Source organism: Amblyomma mixtum, chromosome 9 (genome assembly GCF_055824585.1).
Source record: "Amblyomma mixtum isolate Tamu chromosome 9, ASM5582458v1, whole genome shotgun sequence".
NCBI classification, from domain to species: Eukaryota; Metazoa; Arthropoda; class Arachnida; order Ixodida; family Ixodidae; genus Amblyomma; species Amblyomma mixtum.
This window is the reverse complement of record NC_143020.1, coordinates 37,078,955-37,090,474: the sequence shown is the minus strand read 5'-3', so window position 1 is coordinate 37,090,474 and position 11,520 is coordinate 37,078,955. Positions and strand designations below refer to the sequence as shown.

Genomic DNA, 11,520 nt, shown 5'->3' with positions numbered 1-11,520 from the left:
TATTCAGCATCGCTGGACAAAAAAAAAAACATGCTGCAAATTACTTGCACATTGCTTCTACAAGCATCGAGGCCAGAGTGCTGACTCACTGGCCTCGAGAGGCGAATATATAAACCTAACTAAAATCAATAAACTTAAAAACATAGCATGGCACACCAGATTGGAGACTGGTGTGCCATGCCACGAGTCTAGAGATTGCAGACCTGAGTTTTAATTCGCCCGTTTCAGGGCGTGATTCAGAGCCACAACCACCTAGTCAGGGTGCAATCTATACAAAATTCCGATGAAACGATGCTGCGTCTTCAGTTTTTGCATTTTTGCAGATCCTGATGACTTCGTAGAGGAAAATGTGAAAATATCGATCATCTTCTTTTTCATACCTTCAAGAAAAACTTCACAATTTGATTCTATAGTTTGGATTGACTTCGTAATACTCATAGCTTGGTCAAAGAGTGGCTTCACGTATAATAAAGACCGCGAAATTTGAAGCAACCTTCTAACACTGTTTTCATAACGCATTGCGTTCTCGTAATTTTTCTTTAATATCACGTCATCTTCCGGCACTCCTCTAAATCATTTTTCGCATTAAGATTCAGCACTTGGCTTTGTAACTGGCGTTTCTGAGTCATTTTTTGCATGATGCTATTTGAGGCAGTGCCCCGAAGTGCTTTTTTATATCTGGAAGCCCACGTTTATCCGGTCGAAAACGCTTTCCTCAAGCATTTCATTTCGGAAGAGCCAAGCACCAGGCTGGAAGAAAATCTTGTAGTATTAAAGAGCCGGTGGATACCGGCGACAGTGAGCATCGAAACCAGCATCGCACAAATGTTAGGCTGATGACCTACCACAAGGCCATCAGTTGGGAGGCCCAAAAAGTTTTCGTTTGCGCACGCAGGTCGTCACTGTACAGTGTAAAAGTCTAGAGAAGAGAATATTTGCCACCCGCACCAATACGTTCTCCACACAACCTGCCATCATATTCCTTTGTTTGTGTGTCCTTCTGAAATCATTCTTTTGCAACGTAACAGTTGCTCTAATACGAAGTAGAATTGTCTGTTCGAGCAGGACAACTTGTAATGGGGTTAGGCTGCACTGGAGGGGGAAATCTATCATGAGCATAAAACTCCCCCAGAGGAAAAACAATTTAGAAAGTCTCTGCTCTTTCCTCATATTGAAATGCAGTGATTAAACTCATACAAATATTGCTCTCCCTTTCACAACGCAGGAGGCTATAGACGGAGCACGGTCTCGATAGTTCAGGGGTCCTTTTATCTGGAACACCTTGACTCAAAGTGAACTAGAGCCCACCAGAACATCGCAACATTTTCCTCTCCGCATAGTAGGCTTGAAGTAAGTAATAGTAGCTTTGAAGTAAGTAACCTGTTTTTTTTTTCTTGCTTTGTGTTCAAAACGTTGCCCGCAGAAATGTTTTCCTAAAAATCTCCCTTTGCTGGTCGTCGCAGTTAAGTTATGGCTCGTACAACTGCTGCTTTGTCTCCGTGCTGTACGTTCCAAACTCGATCATGTTGCATGAAAAATGCACTCAGTTTCCCATCTTTTTGTCGATGCCTCCCTCTACAAATTATAGAGCATTACTACTGAACGAAAGTTGTATATTTTAAACTATCGTTCTATTCTACATTCCACACATTTACGTACGAAGGCAAGGAACTTAAAATAGTTTCAAGGAAAAAACAGCGCGTGGTAAAAGAATTTCTGGTCGAGCAAGTACCTGGAAGATTCGCAAGGTTCATTTATTAAATATTTTCATGCGCATCGTGCCACAGAAACAAAAAAAAACAGGAGCTACTGCTTCTCTCATGTTTCCTGCACCCTAGCAAGACTCTCATACATACGCCAGCGCGTTGTAAATAGAATATTAGATACTACAGTAAAACAGAATACATTGAGTGCACTCTCTTGGTGAATGATCTGCGGCCGCATGAATCGCAAGAGCCGAACGTGTCCAGCAAACAACTCCAAACCATGCCCTTCATGATTTTTGCACATGTAACGAACTCCTGGAGGCCACTGCCCTTTTCCTCTAAGTGCTTCATAACTTTTCACGCCTTTCGCTTTTCTGTAGAGATTTCGCTCAATAGTCTGGTTGTCTTGGACTCTATTGCAAGAAATGCATGGACATGAAGAAGTGAGGGTGTGTAGTTCACGGCGGCTGATTGAAAGGCAAACTCACTTGCGAACTCAGTGCATATTGACATGCGTTTTCTGAGGTATCGCTTTACTGTCCGCACCTTTCTTCCACCCAAGCCTATCTTTTGAACAGTCTTGACTGGCTTCTAAAAATTCGCCTCTCATTGCAGTCTGTATTTTAAGGCTGCCGACAAGACGCCGAAAAATAATAAGACCCCGCCTTGATCACTGATGCAGAAGAGCTTAAAATAAGATATTGTAAATCAACAGGAACGTTCATTTCTAAATCAACATGCATTTTACTTCTTTTCAATAACCCGCCGCGGTGGCTCAGTGGGTACGGAGCTCGGCTGCTAATCCAAAAGACGCGCGTTCGATCCCGGCCGCGGCGGCCGAATTTCGGTGAAGGCGAAATTCTAGAGGCGCGTGTGCTCTGCGATGTCAGTGCATGTTAAAGAATCCCAGGTGGTCGAAATTTCTGGAATCCTTCTCTACAGCGTCCCTCATAGCTTGAGTTGCTTCGTGACGTTAAACCTGAATAAACCAAACGAAACTTCATTTCAATAAACATGCAGTTCTAATTGACATTATTTCTGCGGCAGTAGTATCTTCTTTTAAATATTATTTGCATTAGCAAATGTACAACATTTCTCATATGCTGTCTTGTAATTTTTATAAGTACACGTGCTGAAACAAAATGGTTTTCAAAGAATTCGAAATCTATTTGATGCGTTTCAGCCACAAGTGCAAATTCTTGAATTACTACTTGATTGCTTTTGAGTTAGCACGAAAGGTATTCTATTCATATTGTACTCAGTTTGCAAAAAAGCAGTCACAACAAGCCATGTCGAGGAACGTTTAAATTTTATTTCCAAAGAAAGAGTTCCTCTGATGCCCGCGCAGTTCGCCTCCACTACGGGGCGCAGAGCAATTGTTTCTCGCAGCTTTGGGTCGGCTCAGGAACGTCCCTGGAAAAGACGAATCCCACTTCTCCCTGCGGGTCCAGCTGACGAAGCACTGCTGCGGCGTTTCCACAGGTGGGATCTACGTCGTACAGCTTGTAGACGACGCGGTTGTTCTGGCTCGAGATGGCTGCGGAAGAGAAAGTGGAATAGCATTTACTGGTATGAGGGCTATACTTCCTTTCCCGCTTACGAGCGGCCTTTTGGGAGTTTCCTTGAAATAACTCCCTTTTCATGTTTATTTATTTATTTATGACATACTGCAGGCCGTGAGGCCCCAAGCAGGAGTGGATACAGAAACAGATTACAAATTGAGCAATAATAGCAAAGTGCAAACAGAACACGAGCACCGCAATATGACACAGAACAGAAAAGAAATTGACAAAACAAACTCAAAAACAAACTAACAATGGTCACTTATCAGGTCACGAGACCGTACACACGAAGCTGGTAAGCTGTTCTAGTCATTCATGGTTTACGGAAAGAGTGCTGAAATAAGTCAGTGTTTGCAAAGTGCGGGTTCAGAGAAAGGGGGTGCGAGTATCGGGTTTGTTTGGTGTTCTGTAGACTAAGATACGGCGAAAGTTAGAATTTCAACCGAAGAAACTTGCTTACAGATAGATTTTGATGGAACTGTGTTTGGCCATACTTAAAACCTACGTGCTTGTGCCCGAATAACAATCCACAGATGCAGGAGAAATCTTAATCATGAATCTTAACATCGCTTTTTCTTTCAGTGATTCTGGCGGATTCCTGAAAATGCTTATTTAGGGATCATGGCAGGTGAGGTTTAACTTCCCCATGGCACAAACGGAGAGCCGTGGTGGATAGCCGCGGAAGAATTTCGATGAACATAGGTTTTTGCCGGTTTTTTACATTGCACGTATCGCAGAGATGGAAATGCTGCTGCCCCTAACCTTAATTCACTTCTGAAAAATACAAAGTAGGGAGGCTGATCTCATTTTCCAACACAAGGCTCCTTCTCTGTTGAAAAATAATACGCATAAAATGGTACTATATTTTTTTGAAACGGTAAATGCTTGGTGACGTACCATTTTTGCCACGAACCACTAGATATAATGTTCGCCGCCCATCTGCCGGCTAGCTCAAAATTTCTAGCTGGCGCCGCAGGGAAGTGGCACAACCTCCTCTAAGCATACCCCTTTCCTGACCATGCGGTGTCGTCGAGACAAATAGCCACGTTTGTCACGGACAACTCTCGACTTACTGATTGCTTCACTTTAGTACCAACTAGAAGCGGTAATCGACAACGTCATCTTATGACGCCACACGCTTTCGCATTAAATCACTCACTCATGAGACTGCATTATAACACAGACTCATGAAAACACTGGCTGTCTATCCCACATTGCCTTGCCAGAGACATGAGCTGCTCGGACGTAAGCGGGAGATTTCACCAAGCGCAGTGAATTATAAATAAGAGACCTACCCGCAGGGGCGAAAACCAGTTCACGAATGGTGATATTGCCTGTCACCCGAAAAGCAGTGTTATAAATTTGCGTTTGATTAGTTGACGATTTTAAGAGCTTGGATAAGGTAAAAAGTTATCATTGGGTAAATAACTTTCCGCTAAATTCAGTTCTCCTTTGAAGCTTAAGTTAACATTTTTTGCGAAGAACAGGAGCTTCAGAGCGTTAAGGTTTGGATTTGTGTGTCTTTGGAGCATTAGCAAAGCATCAAAAATCCTATGACATGCTCACAATTGTCTTCCTTATCTGTATATTCGTACCTGGTGGTGTGCCCTTTCTGGTCAAGAACATGGCTCAAAAGAAAGCCCTTTTGAGCCCTGAAGATCTTTTGCTGAGGGTGTGCACTTCTTATGCGCAAGGCTAATATAATAGCTGGTACTTACTTATGTTCAGGTAGTATGCCAATCCATTGTATGGCTTAATGTACTCAATAAAATGCTCCTCAACATCTGCAAATGAAGGGAAGTAATTGAAATTAGTAATGTAGTGGTCACTTAATCTCCCAATACTTCGCTACACATATTCATTATATATTCGCTGTGTGAGGCAGGGCCCGTATGAGAATTGTCATTTCCACATATATATGTGAATTAAGAAATTAACGCCGGCGCGTCGTACCCTTAAGGCAGGGCTTAAATTACCCCTCCAATTTATCATACATTCGATTATGAGGAACATTAGGCTGCTGATAAGCTCCAGATTTTTTTTTGCGCTTCTGGCCAATATAGATTTCATTCTTTTCTATTTCCATTGTTGAATGCGCATTCTAGAAATCCCTCGCCGTTGCTCAGACAATGAGGAATAGAGACACTTGTTTCTTTCCGTGTGGCATGTCGCATTTAATTTAAGCTGTTTTCAAGTGCTACACATTTTCCCCTTAAACGTTAAAGAGAATTTCTGTCATTTTTTATGTGAATTCATAATAAAAAGTTACTGAAACTCGTAAACCTAATTAAGGACTAGTCGAATGTTTTGCTTCGCCATTCACTCGCCAAATTGCGGTATTGGATTGCACGCTACAATCAGCGACCTATCTTTAATAGCGCAGTTCCCAAACCGATACGTCGCGATCATAGATTTTATGTTGTGCAACACAAAAATGCGATATGACCCCAAACGCCACTGAGTAAAATATCTGGATTGACTGGATGAAGTGCCAACCCGCGTGTCTGCTCAGTTGCTGCTACCGTGCATATAACCAAACCATCAGTGCCGATATGGCATATACTGAACGCAGCGGGAGTGAATGGAAGCCGCCCATGTGGTATGTTTTTCAGACAACCGTGCTTGTATTCTGGAGGCGAGAGACAAAATATTTTATCCATCTCACCCAGGGAAAATCCCTGTGGTCAGTACCCGGGAACTCGTTTAACCACAAAACATTCATATCTGTGGAAATATATTTTTAAAGCACTTGTACCCTTGCAAGACAAACACACACTTGTACATACACACTCACTTGGCGGCCGCATCAACAGCAAATGCTAAAACTTCGAAACCGGAGTGTGAAACATCTACCACAGGTCAATCGCATTGCAACGAGCGTAATCCCCACCGAACTCTTTTGTCCACAAGGTTCATTCCCAACCTATTAACATATTAAAATGAATAAATTCAAAATTGCCACATTCTTAACTTTTATACAATCCCTGTATGGTTCAATCATTTTCTCGATGTCTATACACGCTGGTGGGACGATGCGTTCAGCTTCCTTTTTGTCCGTCCGTGTAAGATTGGGAAGACGTGTTTAAACAACTCAGTTTGAGAAGGAGAATATATTTTTTTTTTCTTTCCTAGCTATAAACTACTGTGAGCTACGCAGCGCTGGCCCAGGTGATCAAAACTGGAATTCTCATTCACCACATCTGCATTGAGAACACTACACTCCTCCCTTATCGCCTTCTACCTTCTCTCGCCGTGTATTGTTTGTCTTTTATTAGTGCTGTACTTGCATTACGCGCCCTCACCGCTACGCGTAGAAAGTATAAATTTATTGAAATAGAATTCCTCAATAGTCAAGTCGTGTAGTCTATTTACTCGTGTGACAAAGGTACCGTATATAATTAAACTGTATTTTATATTCACTATTTTAATTGACGGGCCCATTACTCAAGCACTAATCATGCGTGTGACGAGACACCGTCATTGCCATCGAGAGGTGTGAGGGAGTGCACCCGGGTATAATGCACCTGTTTATGCTAGGCACAGTAACAATTTGGGTGAGAGCGGTGAAAAAACGCATTATGGCGGAGGTGGCTAGATAACGGCTGCGCGAATGGTACCGGCGGGGAGGTGCAGAGTCGGAGCTTTGCACGAGCAGCTTGTTGTTCAGGTGGCGCACACAACCAGCCGGAATATTCATGGAGTCTGGCGTGCAGGAGCGCCTCCTTTCGAACTGGGAAACAGCGTTTTCAACGACGGCCGAGTAATGGTACGCGGAGTTAATGACTACGGCATCAGCAGCCCAGCCATTGGTGTAGCATTCAGTGAGTATACCGTCTTACTGTTTAGTCCGACCGTGCGAGTCTACAGCGGTTTTTTTGAGGGAGTCTCCTCGGGATCATTGCACAATTAGCTCGCGCGTGTGTGGCCTTCACAGTGAACAGGGCTGTCTCTTGTATGGTGGCTAGCACAGAACTGTGTAACGTGTAGAACCACCGCTATAGCTGCTTTGTTGCAGCAAAGAGAACTCGAGGGTAGTTAGGAGTACCCCTAAATTGTGCCCTCGATGTCTAGGCCGTAACACTGCTCGCTTTGTTTTATCATGCAGTTTAGAGTTGTTTTCTTCACCAGTGATAAAGGGTGTGTCCTCTCCTGCTCGTTTGGCACGTATGCGATACTATGACGCGCGCTTTCCTTATCTAGTGGGCTCGCTCGGAGAGAACGGGAAATAGTGCTTGGAGGATTTGGTGATAATCACGGAGAGTCGGTGGAATATTATGCCAATTCACCTAAGATATTTAGAGTCAGCATTTAGCTTTGTTGCGCTCAGCTCATAAATGCTTACCACATCACCCACCAGTGTTTATAGAGATCATATCTACAAAATTTGGCGGACTCTTTTCTGGAATCCGTTCTGGGGACATCTTACGTAATAACGTAATAGATCAATCGCCCTTCGAAACGCACCCCAAAATCGCAAATCCTGACACATTACTGTCACCTTTTTAAGATATTTTTGGTAAAAGAAGTTTGTAGCTATCAACATTAATTTTGTCTCTGTACATCACTCCAAGATAACTTTCTACAAAAAACAGCGCACACAAGCTCGGAATAGAACTGCATTTACATACCGGGTGATCTTATTTGGATTGAAGATGTTTCCTCGTCGTATTCAAAAACAAATAAGCCTCTGCAAAAAAGAATTAAAAAGCAACTTAAAGCAACGTTTCCAACTTTGGACATTTTCAGTTCGCATTAGAGCAACCGTAATGCCCCTTCTCTGGCAAGTTCACAGCCTTTGTGGGCTAATTCTACGAAAACAGAACCTGAACATTTCACCTCATCATTCTAATAACCTAGGTCGATGCCGATTCTAGGATAACAATTGTCATGCCTGGGTGGTTGAAACAACTGTGCACGCTTAAGGATAGAAACATTGCGGGCCTGTATAAGCACCACAAAACAGGTCTAACAAGAGAATCATTCTGCAGTGCTTAGGTGATTGAGGTATAATAAGTAGACCTATCCTTGCGGAACACATGCATAGAAAGCAACTATAGGAAGTATAGTGAGCCTCGATCGCAAATATATATTTTAGAATTTTCTCTTCGTGCGGGGATATATATTGTTCAGGTTAAGCCGTTTCTTCGCCTAACATATGTATGCAGGAACATCTGGATTCCGATTAGTGGCTAATCTGTTCTGTATTCAGAGCCCTCAAAAAGTTTCAATTAACCGAGAAAGGTGTATCTGATATTCACCCACAGTGAGAGCAGTAGTACGAGAAGGCGTCTCCAGAGTTCGAAAACACACTTACGTGGCATATTGATTCACTGTTCCGTTTGGTGCGTACCATGTCTTGGCGCTCGCTTTGTCGCTATTGGGATCCGTGCCGTCCCAAAGAATCGTAAAGTTCACCGTGCCCTCGGGTTCAAGGGTGACTCCAGTGCGGTAGCATTCATACGTCAAAACTGGTCTGAACTGGGACTCCTGCGTAGTAAAAGGCGAACTTTTAAGGGCATCCAGAGTTTGGGCCAGCAGGAAAATGTACGAACAGCACAAAATGATTTGCTGTGTGCCTAAATAGAGTCTTAGACGTGTCATTGCCCTGCTTCCCTCATTTTCCTGCTTATGAACAGTGTTCAGGCTTAAATTATGGCAATATTTAAACCATTACTCTCTACTGGTGCAGGAAGAAAATCTGTTAACTAAGCAGCGTTGGTTTCATTTACTCATCATCAATCAAGACCCTTTACCTCTCTGATGGGCTTCTTGGTCATTATGTTTGTGAGAGTGTCATTGCTCAAAGACGGGGTTAAAATGGTTTTTTGGCTATACAGTCTAAACACTTGGGAAACAGCAGATGATACGTGAAACATGTGTGCTTCTCTCACAGGGCCACAAAGAACCGTAAACAGAAGACCTGAGAAATAAGTACAAAAACTTCTACGTTATGAGAAAACGATCAGAGTAGTTATGGTGGAGAGCAATGCTCTATTGCAAATAAAGTGCTGCAACAACTAAAAGCACTCATAGCAAGAGGAAAACATTTTCTTATTATACAACGATGGCCACACCTGTGAATAAGTCATAAGGCCACACTGTTCGTATTTAGTACAGAGCAAGTGTTCTATCTATATCTGCACTTCGACTCGTGGCTTGCACGTACAGGGCCAATGTATAAGAAGTCAGGCACAGAAGTGCACAGGTGCGAAAGATGCCTGCCTTAAGGAGACCGTACATGCGGGTTCAATGCCGAGTTAATGCTGCTTTATGCTGCGACCTGTATGTCCGCACAGTGAACCTTTGCGCCTGGTTTTTTTGCACCTTCATCGAGCAGCAGCGGCGCGTGAATTTAGAGTTCGCTATAATAACCTGCATCGCTGTCATCACTACAGCATCATCTCAACAGGTAGCTAGAAGAAGAATTCTTCATTCCTTGCACGAAAAATAACCTTGTAGCTGGAACAGAGCGAATCGTCACTTGTCCCTTTCTTTCGTTTTATTTCACCGTTTTTTTTAATAATTTATAAAGTAAATAAAAATTAACGCAGACCATTTTGGCTTTTCTGAGCTCCATTCGCATAATTCTGACGATAAATTTAGCCCCAATTGAAAAATCTGGATCATTAAAATTTTTGGAGCTAAGTTGTAGTGTTTTTGATAGCTTAAAAAAACACGACAAATGGCAATAAAGGGTACCCGGCGCTATTAACTCCAGCGTAAATTCACCTTTGTTGAACGTACCATGTATGTGTGCGCTTGTGACGAATTCTCAACATAAAAATATTAACAATTATATTTACCTTAGCCCGGACCATCAACCAATCGATATAGACATTGTAAAACAGCACGCCGAACAGGCGACTGTGTAAAATTAAAAAAGCATGTGCTTCTTACATCGTAAAAATCCTTGGTGTACTGGTCACCAAGTGCGACTGCACACAGGAATACAAAGGCGACGAACTCAGGCAGACGAGTCATTTTATATTGGCTTTGTCCACACCAGGAACCTGTCTGCAATGTAACTGCAAGAAAAGTACATTTTTTACCATCCATACACTCTGCCTTTCGTGTAACGTTCGTGTCGATGAAAAAGGCTGTTCATTTTTCTTGCGACAAGATTCTCCCCGCCATATACAACTTTCAATCATCAATCTAGGCTTTATTATTATTGCTGATTTACTCTGTAAAAACAGCTACTTGTAAACGGCAACTAGCTGCAAACTATGCGGCTGGCTCGTCAGTCAGCGACATCAGCAACGGTACGAAATCCACCGCCCGCGCTTGTGACTCTGCATGCATATCCGGCGTATTTTGAGGCAGAGCTACTTTGTGTTTTATTCCTGCATTTGCTTTCTTCGAAGCGTTTTATAGCACTCTCGGACCGCTGCCCCTCCCTGATGAGGCGCTACTAGGCTGTTATCAATCTGTTTGATTTCGTTTCTTAGTTTGCTTGTTCGTTTGCTTGTGGGGTTTAACGTCCCGAAGCGCCTCAGGCTACTAGAGACGCTGTAGTGAAGGGCTCTGGAAATTTTGACCATCTGGGATTCTTTATCGTGCGCGCACAGCACACTCACTATATAATTTCGCCTCAATCGAAATTCACTCGCTGCGGCTGGGATAGAACCTGCGTCCGTTCTGGGTTAGCAGACGAGCGCCATAACCACAGAGCCACCGCGGCGGCTCAATCTGTTTAAGTTAACCGACCCGTACCGTGAAGTATAGTAATAACCGCCTTTTCAAACAGTACAAAATGCTCCTCCTTTGGCGGCCGCATCGCGGTGAATGAAATTGCGCCTTATTTGTGCCATCCCATGATGCCGGCAGGCGCACGGCAGTTGACTCCAACGTGATTACAATGCGTCAGCGGTACTGGCACGAGTTAACGCTGAGGAAGTAGTGCCGTTGCATTGTTATGTTGAGCTCAGCTGTAGTGCATTCTATCTGTAGTGATTCAAACTACGATCTCGGTGTTTCGCTCCCTGATCTAGCAAAGCAAAGGAAATTTTCGCTTGCGACAGCTGATCGCCTTAGGGCGTAAGAGAAACGTACAGAAAAAGGCTTATTCACCAACTACTGCCTGTACAGACAGGCTTATTGTAATCACGTTGGAGTCAACTGCCGTGCGCCTGCCGGCATCATGGGATGGCACAAATAAGGCGCAATTTCATTCTGTATTTCGCCTTTGTGCACAGTCAATTATCTTATTGCCTGGAAGCATGGGGTGGTAGATATAAAACATATCTAGATCC

At 43.3% G+C, this 11,520-nt stretch overlaps 1 protein-coding gene across 1 annotated transcript; it reads right to left on the bottom strand.

Moving 5' to 3' along the window:
• Nucleotides 1-3,064: 3,064 nt before the first annotated feature.
• LOC149328755 (uncharacterized) lies at nt 3,065-10,249 on the bottom strand. Its single transcript, XM_089560055.1, has 5 exons — nt 10,166-10,249; nt 8,583-8,755; nt 7,897-7,955; nt 4,987-5,052; nt 3,065-3,243 (listed from the first exon to the last, which is right to left on the bottom strand). The coding sequence occupies exons 1-5, from the start codon at nt 10,247-10,249 to the stop codon at nt 3,065-3,067; spliced, it is 561 nt and encodes a 186-aa protein (XP_089416181.1).
• Nucleotides 10,250-11,520: the final 1,271 nt, after the last annotated feature.

Coding starts and splice junctions, on each gene's coding strand:
- LOC149328755 (XM_089560055.1), bottom strand. CDS start 10,249: ATGACTCGTCTGCCTGAGTTCGTCGCCTTTGTATTCCTGTGTGCAGTC. Junction 8,756..10,165: donor ACACCAAGGATTTTTACGAT/GTAAGAAGCACA, acceptor TTTACTACGCAG/GAGTCCCAGTTCAGACCAGT. Junction 5,053..7,896: donor AATCCAAATAAGATCACCCG/GTATGTAAATGC, acceptor CTTCATTTGCAG/ATGTTGAGGAGCATTTTATT.